At 44.1% G+C, this 17395-nt stretch overlaps 1 protein-coding gene across 1 annotated transcript in view; it reads right to left on the reverse strand.

Annotated features, from left to right (window-relative positions):
• The window catches only part of LOC111861436 (probable cation-transporting ATPase 13A3), a 28662-nt gene extending 20034 nt beyond the window's left edge, over nucleotides 1–8628 (reverse strand). The window contains exons 1-8 of the mRNA XM_023845996.2: nucleotides 8392–8628; nucleotides 6268–6749; nucleotides 3810–3889; nucleotides 3376–3543; nucleotides 1599–1672; nucleotides 985–1091; nucleotides 755–911; nucleotides 155–359 (exon numbers count right to left, since the gene is read on the reverse strand). Coding sequence (XP_023701764.1) covers nucleotides 155–359; nucleotides 755–911; nucleotides 985–1091; nucleotides 1599–1672; nucleotides 3376–3543; nucleotides 3810–3889; nucleotides 6268–6367 — 891 coding nt within the window. The 5' untranslated portion in view covers nucleotides 6368–6749; nucleotides 8392–8628. The remainder of the gene's footprint in view (nucleotides 1–154; nucleotides 360–754; nucleotides 912–984; nucleotides 1092–1598; nucleotides 1673–3375; nucleotides 3544–3809; nucleotides 3890–6267; nucleotides 6750–8391) is intronic.
• Between the last annotated feature and the right edge of the window lie 8767 nt (nucleotides 8629–17395).

Genomic DNA, 17395 nt, shown 5'->3' on the forward strand with positions numbered 1-17395 from the left:
ATTTATGAAAGTCTAACTTTCTACCAACCTCTGAGAAAACAGAGTCAAATTTATGATGGGGTCTGTGGAAACACATTGTGTGCCACATCACAGGTTCTGACTGCTAAACTAATACGTATACAGATATGGGAACTGCTGTCATGAACTCACTCACTTTCCTAGTCTGTAAGATTGCCATCACGATACCAAACATAGACATGGCCAGGATTGCCAATGCGTAATATATATAGTCATCAGCAAACCACAAGCAGAACGAGAACAGCTGGAACACGTAGAATGGGTTCAGCACCTCCAGGAAGAGGAGAGTGATGATCCCATAGATTGGAACAACGATCTCATTTCTACCATACACCACACGCCTGCAAAATACAAGCAACAGTTGCTATCAACATACAGTGAACTGGAATGTCATGAAGCTGCATCATCAGTCATCACTCAGTTTCACATGAAATGGGTGAAAGACATGCTGCACTTTCTGTCATTATGACCGATTCAAAATTCAGTGGCACACTGAGTCACTAGCAGAGTGTTCTGTGACATCAGACGTCATGAGCTACTTAACATCTTCTCAAGAAAACATTACAAAAAAATATTCGTTCTTGTTTATGCAATTTCCTTCAGAACCACAAGACATGCAGAGCCCACACCACTTCATTTGCAGCCAGTTACACCAACTTCTTGCTTGACGAGGCACAAAACTTGAACCACACCAAGTCGAATAGTGCCCAGCTGCAGTACCACTCCTGAGCTTTACCTCATGGCCTGCTGGTGGGCTGAAAGACCCTGCTGCCGGTGCAATGCTGCTGTGCTCACATCTCTGTCCAGGCCACACAACTTGAGGAACTCTCCGCGGTCCTCGTCCCACACATAGCTCAGCTTCTTGCAGCGGAACACGCGCAATGATGGAAACTCTGCAATAACAGCCATTATGAGTGCACAATATTGCAACTCCTCCTGACATTACAGCTGTCAGTCTACACTTACCCTTGAAGACACCTCCTGACAGATGCACTGACAGCTTTGCATCAGTGCTGCCCTTCATGTCAGTGAGCATGTGGTCATCCCACGTGACAGGGTGCTCCTCCCCCTTCCTGCAACAAGAACGGGGGGTGTAAACGCTACAGTAGTACCACTGTCATCTTCTGGTTAGTTCAGACTTCCATTGCATTGCCTACAGCCCCTGCTACTCTCCAGGTACACCTGTCCTCCTCGCTGGTCACTTGTACAAGCTGCATCCCACTTTCACCCAGGGGCAAAGCTGCAGGTGAAGGCTCTGTGTTTGTCCAAAGCGTCAGTGGGCTTCTATCAGACTACAATGGCATCACATACTCTTCATAGTCACTAGTGCGAAAACCTCAGATCTAAAATGCAAACACATTCTTCTCTTTCCACAAGATTCAGTGCATGGGATTTGCTACCAAAGTAAAAATAAGCCTTTAAATTTATAGATCTCCTAAACTCAATTTTTGTGTGTATAAGAGAAATTCTCCAAGTGTTGCACAAAGACCTCCTAAGTGCACAGGCGGGACACTTTCCACAGTGTGCGTAGGTGTAACAAGTGATACCTGTGCAGCTATACAACCACAAACAATACTTACCGTGCATTGCTGCCGCAGGAAACGGTCTCAACTGGCTTCACATAGAAACTCCTGTGATTGCTCTGATACAGCTCCTGGAACATGAGGCATTTCCTTTTGCAGTTCATGTTACAGTCAAAGGATGTCAGACACTGACAGCAGAATACAAATTTGAATGTGACCACATAGTGACATGCTTGTGTTCAGATGACCCCAGGCATAGGCAATTAGCTACCTTCTTCTGAGGATGACTATGCAAACCTTGATCATGTGAACACACCCTTAAAAATGAAGAAAGCAGTCTTCTGGGATTTGGCACCGTGTATATGTGGTGTTAACCGACGTTTTGGAGGAACGTATCGCCTCCGTCTTCAGGGTAGAAGAAAAGATATATAAGAAATCTGCAAGCAAAGAGACCGTGAGAACCGGTNCTTAAAAAGCTTTAAATTCAACATTGAATGGTTAGCACGTCTGCTTCAGATGTAGAAGATTCTGGGCCTTGAGATCTCAGCCCATAGACTGGCTATTATGACCGAGAATTCATGTGCAGTTTAATTTACTATGATCTCAGTATCTAGACTGTACAGCTACATGACAGGTTCAGTGCTGAATGATGAACTGGAAAGGACTTGAATGGAAGCAGTCAAGGCCTAACAAGGATGACATTTGCATGGAGGAACTGAGGAAAACCATAAAAAGCTTCTGTTAGGACAACTGGTGTCCAAACACAGATTCAAAATTGGGTACTGACCAAATACAAGTTTATATTATTACTGTCCAGTGATCTTCTCTCATTTTCCTCAGTCCATACAGGCAAATTCTGGGACAGTATGTTAAATAAGGCATAACCACTTCCTTCCACATCCCTTCCAATTCACTATACACTAGCCATTCCATCCTTTGATGCTACATAATCACAAGACACAAGACACATCAGTGTAGCAGAAGGAAATGTTCTGTTGTACTTCCACTGCATACTCTTTTTTAATTCGCTTAGTGGGGGGTGGAGTCCAACTGGGTCCACTCGGCACAGTGGCCACTGATTGGCCTACTGGTGGAATGAAGATTGGCAGGGGAAACCAAAGTACTCGGAGAAAACCCGCCCCAGCGCCACTTTGTCCACCGCAAATCCCACTTGACCAGACCCGGGATCGAACCTGGGCTGGAGTGATGGGAAGCCAGTGATGAACCACTTGAGCTATGGCGCAGCCACCACATACTTTCATAACAACAACACATTACACATCTCATCAGAAACTGGTAAGTCTGAGCCAAAACAAAACAATTTAGTCTGATGATACATTCCATAAGGTGTATACTAGAATTACTTCTCTCTTAGAGCCACTGGTAAGATTTAATCACATCCTAATCAAGCTCACTGAATAAGTAGGGAAACACGCCACATCCTGCGTGAAACGTTGCTGCAGCCGCAACACTGTCAGACAATTACATAGATCACTATGCTGTCATCAACAAACCACCAGACTCCATTCCAAACACACAATAGGACTCAAGATTACCACACCAGTCATCTCGCTGAACACACAGCACTTTGCATTTGTAAGGTTGCCTACTCAAGTCATGAAGCACTTTCTGATGTTTCAGGCAGATAACATTGTAAGAACCTGTCCATTTGGTTTCTACTGCTCAATTATCTTGAACAACGATAACATAATGGGCATAAAATTTGTGTTTTGATGTTCTATGCATCTTCTACTTCAAACAATTTTCACTCTGACATGCATTTAGCGAGCTATGTGCCAGTAATGCTCGGGACTTCTGCAGACACGTCACTCACCACAACTAGAACCTTCTCGGCCAATTTGAGGGAACACTTTCTGTGTGTAGCATACAGCATCCAATGTGGCCACCAGTGAAACACCAGGCGCAGCACCCCACCAGTAAGCACAATGAATAGCCACGTTAGGGCTGTGAACACGGGCTGACACCGGTAGCCATGCACTTCCTACAACAAGTTGAATAAACATGGCGTTGTGGTTTTTTCTTCTATACACCAGATGATGGATAGAGTCCAAAATAAGCCTTATATTTCTGTATAGCATACACCATCATCAGAATCCTTTCAAGTCTAACTGTATTCTCTAGTTTTTAGAATACCGAACGATGGACCTAAGTGGAAAAACTAAGTATTTCTGATAAAATTGTAGGTATCTCTAGTATTCATCACAAACACAGCGAATTCTCAGCCCAAACTCACTCAGAAACACTCACCATCTGATCCTCTTCCCCGGGGTTGATGTAGTCAGTGCCAGTGTGCAGGGGTGGGGGCCCATGCTGACTGTCCTCAGCTCCTGAAACACAACAGCCACATCACCACGAACTCCTATACAGCAATCCTCTGCAGATGGCAGTGTTCTTAAATAACCTACATTACAGTAAAATGTAGCAAACATATAGCAGGATAATTAATGTGATGACCCTAAACATGGAAGTACATCACTTACACTGGTACCAACTGGACAGACTGAATTGTGAAGTGGTAATTCTGGTGGTACATTAAGTGAACCATTAATTCTGACACTCCATTTTAATCATAAAAGATTGTGCTCAACTTATGGGAACTGCCCAGTTTTCTCACACACCAACAGTTAGCAGTTCATCAGCTGTTCCAGGAATTCCCTGATGTGCCTAAGGCAACACATGATGTTGATGATGATCAATCACCACCACCACCACCAGAGTTTAATCCACACTCTCACAGCATCCTTCCCAAAGAGTTACTTTAATATTCCCTGTGTGTTACTTATCTCCAAACTGACCTCTTTTGGCAAACTTCTACAAGCAAAATTCTTAATGTATTTCTTGTTGGCATCACACGTGCTAAATATCCAGTCCATCTCAACCTTCTTGATTTTAATGCATGTAATAATAATATTACACAAAAAATGGGAACAAAGAAGTTCTATGAAGAAAGTTGTCTTCTGGGTTTTGGTGCCGTGTAGTCTTCGTTTTAGCTGATGTTTCAGAGGAACATCAGCTAAAATGAAGAATACATGGCGCCAAAACCCAGAAGATGACTTTCTTCATAGTCATCGCCGTGAAAACCTCAAAACTTACAAAGAAGTTCTATGTTTATGTAAATTTCTCTGTTCTGCAACTGCTTGTTCCCTCTTAGGCCTGAACAGTCAGTCTCCTGACATCACAACACAGAACAGAGACCTCAATACAAGTTGCTCTGGACAGCCCTTCCAGACCTTGGGCTAACCAGACAGAGGCAGTGCAAACTGGTCACATTGGAGATGGAGAGGGGACTGTCTACACATACCAATCTTACTGCTAAAGGCCGGAAGGCTATTTTGAAACATCACTCACAATAGAAACATATGTGAACACATCAGAACTAACATATGCACAAGTTATGTGCATCAGAAAGCCAGTTCCTGAGCACTGGCCAAATGGGAGTATGTCAGGATTCACAGAACCGGTGCTTTCAAAACATAAAGCAAAGAGCCAATTCTGATAAGGGATAGTGCTTATCTCAGCACAAACATCATGTTGCATTCAAGGTTCTCAGAGCACTGGCTATGAGGGGTGCTACCATCTGGGGTGTGGCACCAGGCAGCCTGGTACAATCTGCAACTCTAGCTCTCTCAGCTGCTGTTTCCTGCTGGATACTTGCATGACTTACTCTCTGACCCTGAAGATGGAGGCAGTACGTTCCTCAAAATGTTGCTGAATTTCTACCACACTACACAGTGTCATATTCTGGAAAACAGTTCTTTCCTTATTTCATACAGTAACTAGCTTGCAGACTTCACTAATGCTTGCTCAATATTGTGCAAGAACTGATGACCTGATGAAGGCATGTCTGAGCCAACTAAAACAAAACTATTTGAATACTTCGTCTCATCCGTGACAATCTTGACTGAAACAAAATAATTTTGTGTCCTTACATGTTCCTTCTCGAGGTGGGGTGAGACTGAGTCTACTTGATATGCCGGCCACTAATTGGCCTATTGTACCAGTCCCGGATGACAGATGATGAGTGTGGAGCAGTCAGTGAATGAGAATTGGTAGGGGAAACCAAAGTACTTGCAGAGAGCCTGCCCCAGTGCCACTTTCTTCACCACAAATCTCACATTACCTGACCTGGGATCAAACCCAGGCCACTACGGTGGGAAGCCGATGACTAACCGCCTGATGATCTATGGCATGGCCTGTCCTTACATGCTGAGTGACAAACATCACTTGAAAACATACCACTATGTTATCCACCACGTTCATTTCAACAACATGTAGGTTTATTTGCAAAAACAGAATCAAAAACCTGACCTGTTAAAAATGGACCAAAGGCCTACATTTTACAAACGAAACCAAAAGCCCAAATATGTGGACTTACTGAGGACAAATTCTAACGTCAGACTTTGAGTCATTCTTTTACAAATGAACTTCCAAGCTTGGTAGGACTAACAATGGCAGCCAACATGGTGATGAACATTAAAGTCACTCAGGTCACCCACCGACATGCAGGTACCCTATTCTGAATGACAGACCACTTATGCAGCTGTGACCTGGGGCAGAGCATAACTAACACTGCAAGAAACTGTGGAGGCTTTATTCACCCCCACCCCCACTACCACAAGGTTAACATTACAATAACACGCATCAGATCCATTACCACTGAAAGGAGGAGGTACATTAACAGACTTATCCGAAGAAGTGACCTGACCTTTTAGCAGCTCGGTGGCCTGTTCCTGGTGGGGTCCCTTCACCTGGCTGTATGGGTTGCTGTGAAAGCCCAGCTTAAGTGGGCTAGGAGTTCCTGGCATTGTGATACAATAAGCAAGCTGTCCTGGTCACAACACGAGACACACTTAACAGTTCTGTCACACACAATCACACTGTTATCAGTCTGGACAACTCTTGCCGTGGCAAAGGAGAGAAAGCCGGGGTCAGTCTCCGGGATCAGGTTTCTTCCATCCCACATATGGGCACAAGGCCATCCTCACAATGTCTGATAATATGTGGCGAGGGTAAAGTGTGGAGGAACTTGGAGACATCACGAGCTCAAGGGAAGACACTCTATTTTGCAACACACTCATCTACTGGATTGTAGCGTGGCTGAGGTTTGGTAGGTCCTGCCACAAGATTGCAGACACGCACAATGTGCTCCACACAAACAGCGGCTTCCACGTCAGAAGGAGCATGGTCCTGCAAGGAAATTTCTGGGGTCGTTAATAACCAATGTAGACATGAACTGGTGCTATGAAACATCTACACAGTCCTAACGTAATCTACATCTGTAACACTATTTCTCTTCCCATCCAATTCTTGTCTCAAGAATACAGTGCAGAGTGTAACAAGGAATTTCCTTTTCATGCAGAGTTATCCAGCCACCACTTAGCTACAATACGATTCTCATTTCATCCAACATTCACTTTTTTTCTTCTGTCCAATTAGGCAGAAATGTGTCTTCCAGCCATATAATTTTCTGTAAATATTATGTTTTTGGCTTTGAGGCCATCATTACAGTAACAATGAAAAATACGCTCTTCTGTGTTGTAACGTCATGCAGTTTTGAAGAACATATAACTCCATCTTCAGTGTTGAAGAGTTAGGCAGGCAAGAAACCAGCAGAAGTAGGCAGAAAGCTGAGCTGGTTCCCACTGGCTCTCTCTTGTCCCCTTGCAGAAAACAGTCATCTTCCGAGGGGCTCTTTCAGTTTCTTTCAGGCTGGGACAGGCCTGCATCGGGCCTCACATTCCATGTGAGGCTTACCCAGCTTGCCAACCAGTTCTACTTGCTTCTTGCTTGGCTTAGCCTTTGACAGTGAAGATGGGGGTCATATGTCCTCTGCACAGTTGGGCTTCCTCCAGCAATTAATGTCAATCACTACAACCAAGAAGATTGTACTCTTCATCTCTGCTTTTCGCAAAATAAGTTCAAGGCCACGAAACTGAAAATGTGACACAAGTAATGACATTTGTGGCATGGGAAAAAAATACATTACAAACGAATTGCATTTACTTGTAAAGCCTGCCCACAATTTTATAACAAATTTTGTGTAACAACCGATAGTCTACAATACTGTCAACTAAAGTACTGCTGAATTTGGAACAAAAGTTTCTCTTGTGTTAAAATCAATCACAAGCAAATTTATGCCACACATTAATATACATATAAAACCTTCATCAAGTGCATCTAACTGGACACACTTTGTGGTAATGTTATACCTACCTTAACGTAAAGAGTGCATTGGCAATAACGATTTTTACCAAATTATGCTACATGCATTTGAGACGTTTTACAGCTTGAAAAAAGTAAAATATTTCTGCCATATTGCCTTTCAATTCCCTCAACATGGACGAGGAGGAAAGAAATCATTTTCTTTTTTAAAGACACAAAAGACAAAATATTGAAACTAAAACACAATACAAACAAAAAAAATGTTATTCTTTTACACAAAAACCGGTTCTCCTTCCAAGGATTTTGGCAGAATTTAAAGCAGAACCGAACATCGATGAGCTGCTCTCGAATTTTAAAAAGCAGAAGCCTTTAACACAGACGTTACTTTTAGAATTTCTCACCAATAGAGCTCTAACCCCAAATATTTCGAAATTCCTACCAGAGAAATTAATTCCCTCAAATACCTACAAATTTGTAAGTATAAAAAGGAATCGAACTTTCCGGGTACTGATTGACACAGATTGTTGGCTACCTTTCGTATGTCACAATAGGAAACTTAAAAAATATATACACATCATTAACATTCTCAGAGAAATAATAATGGTGAACACTCGGCTTTTAACACCAGAAATGATCTGTAATCCTAAATTTTCTACCGACAGCATACCCTTAAACACAAGAAAATTTTCCGGTAAAATGTAAGCTTCAGTACAAACAGAGGTCAATTCACGACACAAAATACCACACTTCACTGTAGCGATATCACATTATTGATATCACGCAGAACGAATTTTTGGCCTTCAGCACGCTTTTACTTTCACCTTACAAACAATCGTTGTCCTCTGGACAATGTTAACACGTTTAACACACAACGACAAATGAACACCTATGCACGACTCGCATTGGCGGAAGGACAGTCATAGCATGAATCCAGTACCCATCCCCCCCCCCAAACTTACATTCCAATTATTTCTTTTTGTGTCCAGCTCTTTCTGATTCCAGATTACGTATCTTAATTTATTGTTAGCCTTATACAAACAAAGCAAATTAGCTACAAAATGCATCAACAAAATTCCAACTACTATATCAATTCAGCAGGTTACTATATTTTCACCAATTCTGTCTTCTGCATGTGACGACATACAGGCACAGAGTCACCATGCTCTAAAATTACCGCATGAGTAAGAAAATTTCCCGAAATTTGAACATTAAAATATTGAATTGCGCACAGTGAATTAGTTTTGTCCACATATACGGTCAGTGTTTTAATCCTTCGTTTACAATCTATGATGTGGTAACTCCCGCATCCTACAATAAATCAGAGTTCAAAGCAACATTTTTCATTTCCGATTTGCCAGTCTTGTGTTGGCAGCCAGGAAGTCTTGACCAGCAAGACGCGTCAGCTATTCGTCATAGATTCTGTGGAGTCGAAATGCCGTTGTGCATGTTTTTCCTTTATTTTGTTTTGTGCGCTTAATTTCTTTTGTACACGCGCGTGGGGAATGAGGGACTGAATACGCAGAACGGAAGATCCTATCCAACAAAGGAGAAGAATCAAACGATAGTATAAATCGCATTCCCTTCCTAGATTTCCTGCAGTTCAAGAGTTAGGACGCCGTGAAGTCCACTGAAAGTCAATCGACAGGTCTGAGGAACAAGTCGCCTTCTTCTTCAGTGCTGAAGAGTACGCCGAGACAAAACCCAGCATAAAGCAGGCGATAAGAATTTGTAAGCATTTGCTTGCCCTCTGCTTCTTGCTGGTTTCTTGCGTGGCTTACTATTCAGTTTTGAAGATGAAATCAATATATGCTCCTCCAAAACATCGGCTGACTTTCAACGGACTACAGGGCATGATATCCCAGATGGCAGAATCTTTCATAACCACTGCTGTGAGAACCTGAATCCTGCTTCCTGCAATTTGTATAATATTTGTATCACTCACTCGTGGAGCAGAGCCCATCTTGAGAAGCCGCCAATTGTGCAGCTACTCAAGAATTTCCCAGCATTTTATGGAATCCGAAGGCTCATTACCACGTTCACAAGAGCCCTCCACTGGTCCTTATCCTGAGCCGGATAAATCCATACCATCCCATCCTATGTCTCTTAAGATCAATTTTAATATTGTTCACCCACCTAGCCTTGGTCTCCCCAGTGGTCTCTTTCCATCTGACTTTCCCACCTGTATGCTATATGCATACCTCTTCTCCCCCATTCGTGCTATATGCCCTGCTCATATCATCCTCCTTGACTTGATCATTCTAATTATACTTGGAGAAGAGTACAAGTTATGAAGCTCCTCATTATGCAGTTTTCTCCAACCTCCTGTCACTTCATCTCTCTTTGGTCCAAATATTCTCCTCAACATCCTCAGTCTATATTCCTCCCTTAATATCAGAGACAATGTTTCACATCCATACAGAACCTGTATATATTTTATACATTTATGAACATATTTAACATATAAAATGTAAATATCATTTATATTATGAGAAACGACTCACTACTGCAGGCAACTCTCTCGTCAGAGAGTGCGGCCCACAAAACAAGACCGTAACTGCCGAACAGTAATAAATATCTGGTCATAGCTCCAGTTGGGCTCGACACCAAGACTGACTGACTCTGATGTGTACCAGACTACATTGCGTCACATGCCAGAACACAGTGCTCGTACTGTGACCGCCCCAGGTCTCGCCCGACGTAACTATACGTACCCGAGTGCTGGCTCGTACTGTGACCGCCCCAGGTCTCGCCCGACGTAACTATACGTACCCGAGTGCTGGCTCGTACTGTGACCGCCCCAGGTCTCGCCCGACGTAACTATACGTACCCGAGTGCTGGCTCGTACTGTGACCGCCCCAGGTCTCGCCCGACGTAACTATACGTACCCGAGTGCTGGCGACCTCAGATGTCGCTACAAAACTGAATAGCATTAAGAAGACGGACACACACAAGAGATGATTACCGACAGCAGGGTGGGGGATGAGAAGTTGCGCATGTAGCACGTACCTGGCTGTGCCATGGCTCGACCGATTAGTTTCCGGCCCCTCCACTTCTCATTACACCGACTGTCCCACACTCATCATCATCCGGGACTGGTGCAATGCACTGCAACCTGAGAATAAAGTAAGCACGCAGATTGTATAACGTTCACTTAGTTCAGCACAGGCTCCTTCTGCTGTAACTACATTCCGCCGAAAAAACGTAATTTTCTGAACTGAAGGCATCCATGTTTCTCTAAATTTTGGGGCGCCTTGCCAAGGTTCGAACTGGGCAGGCCTTGTTCGGTTACAGTAACGCATTTAATTACAAATATCTGGAAATATATTACGTCTACCTGTTGATGTAATTCTCGTGAAATTAGCTCCAAGACTGAGGTCACAGTGAACAAGGCCACCACCGCGGCTTCGAAGCCTGAGGGGCCAACCAGAAGGCATGTGAAGAACACTGGAACATCGCCACTCTCACGCCCTGTCACGGGGCTTACTGCATTTCAGTCAACCAATCTGCAGGCTCAAATAGTAAGTAAAGAAATGTAAAGCTATCTCCGTAACAGGCCGTGAAGGTCCACAGGGTTGTGAGACGTTGAGGCTCCCACATTATCTTGACAATCGGCTCAAAGATGGCGGTGAGGTTGTCAGCCTTATGCGCCGGCCGCGCTTTACGCCCCAAGAAAATTATTTAATTAATTCCTGGTACTCATTTCTGTCAGAGGCTGAGTCGATCCCAGGGCCATAGTGCGGCTGGAAGGATTAGGTCAATTGAAAAAAAAAATCCAATGACCTCATCGGGACTTGAATCCGCGAACTTCAGGCTTGTAGCATAGTGCCTTAACCAACTAAGTGCTATTAAAATGGTACGTGAATTTGTGTTAATAAAATATATAATCCTCTCAAAAGCGAAGAGATGTATTGAGATGTATGAGGTTTACTACTTACGAAGCAGGGAAACATATGCGAATTGAAAAACCCGTACAGTAAAACCTCGCTAATCCGGATGTCGGATAATCCAGATCGAAATTTGAAAAACGAAAAATTCTGTTCACAGTTGGGTAGATACTTTTAAAAAGACATAACGCAGTTAGGAGCAAGAGGACTTTAAGACTGTGTTGAGGGCAGCTGGAGAGACTGAAACCGCGCAAGGCGGCTTGAGTACAGGAGCAAGAGGGATTGGAGCGAGAGGACTTTCAGGCTGTGTTGAGGGCAGCTGGGGAGACTGAAACCGCGCAAGGCGGCTTGAGTACAGGAGCAAGGGGGATTGGAGCGAGAGGACTTTCAGGCTGTGTTGAGGGCAGCTGGAGAGACTGAAACCACGCAAGAAAATATCCAAGATGGGCCTGAGCTGGATGAAGGAGACCTTAGATAACAGGTTCTGACAAAGGAAACAATTAATGGAATGCTATTTTTATATGTATATTTTCATCAACACTATCCACATTATTAAAATTTCCATTTATTTGTTTTCTAAGTTTCTTTCTTTGTCTTCTAGGGCTTTCTTTTGTTTCATTAATCCGGATTAGCAGAGGTTTACTGTATTAAAGAAATGTACTGAGCCGAGACGGCAACACAGGAAGGAGAGCATTAATGTAGGTCTGTTCAGTGGAGTTCCTTATAGGCAATGGTGAAATCAAGCTGTCGAGGAGAAACGTTAGCAAAATGCGTTATTTAGACATGAATATGGAGCTACAAATGCAAAAGAATAGAAGGACAAGCCAAAATGGGACATGTGTGATACCTTTGTCTGACAGACAATTGTATAGTTCGGTGAGGCCGCTTCACGTATGAAATGCATACAAACACTTCGTTTCGAGAACACCCAAAGAGACACAGGGAAACAAACCGGGGTCAGGCCCGCTTTACCACAGGCAGATTGCTGCTTGGCTGTTTGGTTTGGAGGAGTAAGTCCGTAATGGACAAACCCTTCCCTGTTAAAAGAGCACATAGACACTGTTTTAGCAGTTAATTATAAAATTCGTGTTCATTTTGTCTGGCATTTTCCAGTGAACAGTTCGACGTTTTGCCGTGCCTCATTCTCGGAGGCGCAAGGCTCATCACCAGTCACCGGCTTTTACAAGCGGTCGCCTTTAACCGGCGATCCGAACAAATCTGATTTATCCTCGTTTCCCGACAAAAGAGAACCAGAAGCAGAAAATCAAGCCTGTCGATCAACACAAAAGAGTCACGTAGGTACGTGATCCAACAATCGTTGTCATCTGCCGCATATGAACAGGAGAGCGGCAATTCAGTTGCCACACCGGATACACGGTTAGGCAGAAAAGGAAATATTGAAAGGAGTGAGAAATCTGAGGTCGGTAATGCAGGATAGACTTAGCTGCAGACCTGCACAGGTTATTCAGAAGGAATGGGCAAAACCAGATGGCCGGCGGTAGACAGCATGGAATTAACCCACAGGACGAATAACACGGAAAAGACAACGTAACAATGGAGAGAAGATTCTGAGGCCGGTACAGGCAAAGCCAACAAGAATAAACAGTTTATTGCACGTGACGTCAGTGCGGGCCGCTTGGCAACAAACAGCGATGAGATGCGATGCTACCGCAGTTTGTCCACTTCACGCATACATATAAATATATATTTTTCGCATTACTTTCTGGCGCAATCTTAGAATATCTTCCATTGTACCCCACGTCATGTGCCTGTAAGGCAGAAGATAACTTCCATTACAAGTTACTCTAAACAGTTGCGTAATACACAAAATTGACCTCCAACTTCTGACACTTTGCCAAGGCCCACCGGTCTGTATGCATGTGGCCTTGGAGGAAGACTTCCGGCTCCGTCGGCAGATGTCGCGTGCGTTTCCACTCGAGATGAGTCCAGCAGTTACCCCAACAATAAGGTAGAGTGCTGGAAGTCTTTAACAGAAGCTGGGAGACCAACTGTAATTTTTGATCTATAGGTAAAATTGTCCCTATGCTTACCTAATTAAACACTACGCCATGGAGGAGTATGGGGGGGGGTTTCCTTGAATTCGGCACTACTTGGTGTTGAATTTTGACCTATAAATATGAATATAGTGTACATATATATCTTGAGAGCACAATTTAAGAATATGCAGCTCTATAGTTATCTAAAACAGAGAGAGAAATAAAGAGACTGGCCTATAGCCGGACAATCAGCGTCCTCACTTTGCAAGTTGTTTTGACGCTAGGCCGTGACACACCAAGACACACGAAACCCAATTAGACTTGACACACATTCTCGGCATGGTCAAAAGCTGGTTCAGCTAACGCCATCAGGTAGAAGTATGTATGATACCTACAGTGCTGGGTCCATTAACCCTTCTGTACTTTAAAGTGGGCCACGGCCTCTTCATTACACACGTCTTATTCGGGGGTTCTGAACACCCAGCACCTGGCACAGCGCCATCAACAAATTTTGTGTATATTTATCGACACGCCCACCGACCACGCCATGAATGCGTATTGAGGAGTGGAGGTGAAACCATGCACTCTTATGTATTGGCTAAACAGTGAGCACAGTATCCTCGCCGGGAATCGAGAGCTGGTCCCTTTAGTGATCACGTCAACCTTACAGAGACGAGCCTGTGGACAAGGGCGGCACATTTTGTTCTTTGGCGTCTCGTTAAACAATAATTCATTTCTGCTCCTCTTTTCTTCACAGCGTTACATTTAACAGGCAGTCCTCTGAATATGTTACGCAACAATGCAAATACAACGATGAATTGTTGCGTAACTCTGCATCCTAACACCGACAGCGACACAGCATTTGTTGTGCCAGAACGACGGACTATATTTAGTAGCGTCGGCAGAGCATCTTGGCGAGTCATTAATCAGCTGCGTGGAAACACCTCCGCTCAAATAAACGGTTCCCTGAGATGGGCTACTGATGCTCGATGAAGGGGAGCCAAGCGTCTCTTTGTGCACAGCTTGAAGAACCGCGGCGCCAATGGCGGTTTTCGACACATCTTCAGTGAATTTCCTGTTATTCTGAGAAAAGTGAACTGTTCTTAATTGGGCATCTTGTTTCTTGGGACAGCATCCAGGCATGCGCCTGCCCTGCTAACCGCTCCTAATGAAACAGACGGCGGGATTCTTGAGGCGCCGAGCCCGTGTTTACGCGTCAGAACTTGCAGTTACACGGGAACGAAGTTAGCACAAAGTAATGCTATCAGCTCCACGTCACGGTCACACCAGAGCGATTAACCAACTTATCGAGAAGAAGATTAAGATTGCACCCACGTGAACCCTCTAGTACCAGCCACTATGGGAAACCTGTTGCCCAGGACTTCAGAATAGACCACAACCGCGTTCATATTCTGAACGTCTACTAAGTCTCTCAAGCACAGTGGTAACGTTGTATAGCACCTGCTTTAAACATAAAATATTTTATTTTGAATGTTATATTTTAGCGTCCTGTTGCACTGATTCACGTTCATGATGTGTATTTGTACCAACCGTCTTACAGTGCACACAATTTCACCTTTCTCTTCATTCACTACATGTTTTGGCACTAATGTGCCATCTTCAGGTGTGGTTTTATTTACGTCAAACCATTGCACTGTATGCCATCATGTCTCCTTTATAAAATGATTAAAATGTATATATGTCATGTATAATAATAAAGTTTATATATTAAAACTTTTCAAGATTTATCATCTGTACGTCGCACTTCAAATTCGCGATTTACGTCAATCCTCTCCTATGGGAGTACCCTTCCTATATTCTTGTTTATATTGTGTCCTGTGTTGTGTCCTTCCATGGTGACTGCGTGCGTTGTATTGTTTTATTTTGTCCATGCGGTGTATTTAAGCATTTCCAATGATCCTCAAAAAACAGCTATTACATCCCTAATAGCATTAACCGGATGGTCGTTGTTATGCAGACACAGTGTATTTTCTGTGAGGTGCAAACTGAATCTTCAAACATTATCGAGATGGGCTCCAGGCTTCAAGTGATTAAATAGTCATGGAACAGGGGGCAAGACCCGCGCGCTGTCTCGTGATGCACTGCTTATTGTCACGGCTGCAGTGCATGCAGAACGGCGCCCCGGTGCCTCCATCTTTGGCGTCGGAGAGTAAGCTCAGCCTAATGCTACGTTTCCACGGGGTGTGGATACGAAAGCGTGCAACGCTTTCGTGCTTGCTTTCGTGAATTTGCAGGCGTGAACCCACCAGTCGTGGGTCGTGAGTAGTTCACACTGGCTGAAGTGTCCACGAAGACGTGATTCAGTTGATCGCGGAAAGCCGACCATGAACGAGCTCCTCATAGAAAGTTGTGCTGTTGTGAGTTCAGTTTTTGCTGCTATTTTAGCGCAGATAATGAAGCAGATGGTGGAAATGAAAGGAAAACGGAAGAAAAGCGATGGTGGGTTCAGAAGTGGATTCTAAAGAGGAAATTAAGGCCACATAATTTGGTTGACATGGAACTCAGAAATAGTTACCCAGATGATTTCAAGAACTTACTACGAGTGTCTGAAGACCAATTTGATTTCCTTCTGGAACGCGTTTCACCACTGGTCGCAAAATCAGATACTAATATGAGACAATATATGACAATAACTACTCCTCAAGTTTTTAAATTTTGCCATCACCTCCTTTGGTCCAAAGCCAGGAATTGCGAGCGCATTGGAAATTCTCTTCGCCGCTGCCATTCTCACGTCTCTGTCTCTGTAACTTTCCATGCTTGCATCATACAGCACTGGTTCATCTGCATATAATTCCAAAAACCGCACAGTTTCCCTTTCTCGTAATTTTATCACCCGATCCGGTGTAGACATGGTAGAGGCAAACTCACGACTGAAAATCAAACATGTCTGATATGAAGCGTGAGCCCTCACTCTTGCCTGTGACGTCATAAGAATTTCCACGACGCTTCGTTCACATGGGTCGTACTCACGAATACCTGCCTCACGCTAGCGTGTCACGCCCCGTGGAAACGCGCCCTTACGCTTGGTTTACCTGTCAACCTTCCAGAATGAAGCGATATGTTCCTCCGAAACGTCGGGGGTCTGTCCTAACTTCACGGTGTTTCAACTCATAAGACCGTAGTGTTTTACGGAATATTCTATTTTTGCCACTTCTCCATTTTACAGAGAATAATTTCACTTCAATACCGGAATATTATGTTCACGAAGACACCTGAAAGGAGAATTCTAAAACTACGCAAGCATAGGAACTTGCAGTTTGTTCAACTGACGACGTCTCTGTGTGAGACGGAAACGCCAGCCTTTGCCGTGCAGTACCGCGTCGGTAGGGCGAGTGCGGGTTTACATCTGTTTTGAGAGCGGAACAGCGTGGCACCCCCCCCCCCCCNCCTCCAAACAAACAAAGCCACGTCGCCTGCTTACCTGTGCGTGTATGTGCGTAGACGGCCGCGGTCGCGAAGCCAACGTTTGAGAACTTCATGCTCGTTCATGCTGTTTGTATAATGAGAGATTGGAACTGAGGAAACCCGTCAGACAACTCTGTTCGGGCAAAAGGTCCACACACAGACGCCCGTTAGCTAGACCACACGGCGAACACGTTAGGACTGCAGTGACACAGAAACTGGCTGATAAGAGGCTTCAGATATCTGAGGCTGGCGACTTTCACGACGATCACGTGTAGCATGGCACGGAGGTAACTGACGCTCTGCGTCGTACCGGTAGAAGAGTAAGCCGCGCGGGAAAAACGATCAGCGACATGAGGAAGGGAGC

This window comes from Cryptotermes secundus, unplaced genomic scaffold (genome assembly GCF_002891405.2).
Source record: "Cryptotermes secundus unplaced genomic scaffold, Csec_1.0 scaffold693, whole genome shotgun sequence".
Classification (NCBI taxonomy): Eukaryota; Metazoa; Arthropoda; class Insecta; order Blattodea; family Kalotermitidae; genus Cryptotermes; species Cryptotermes secundus.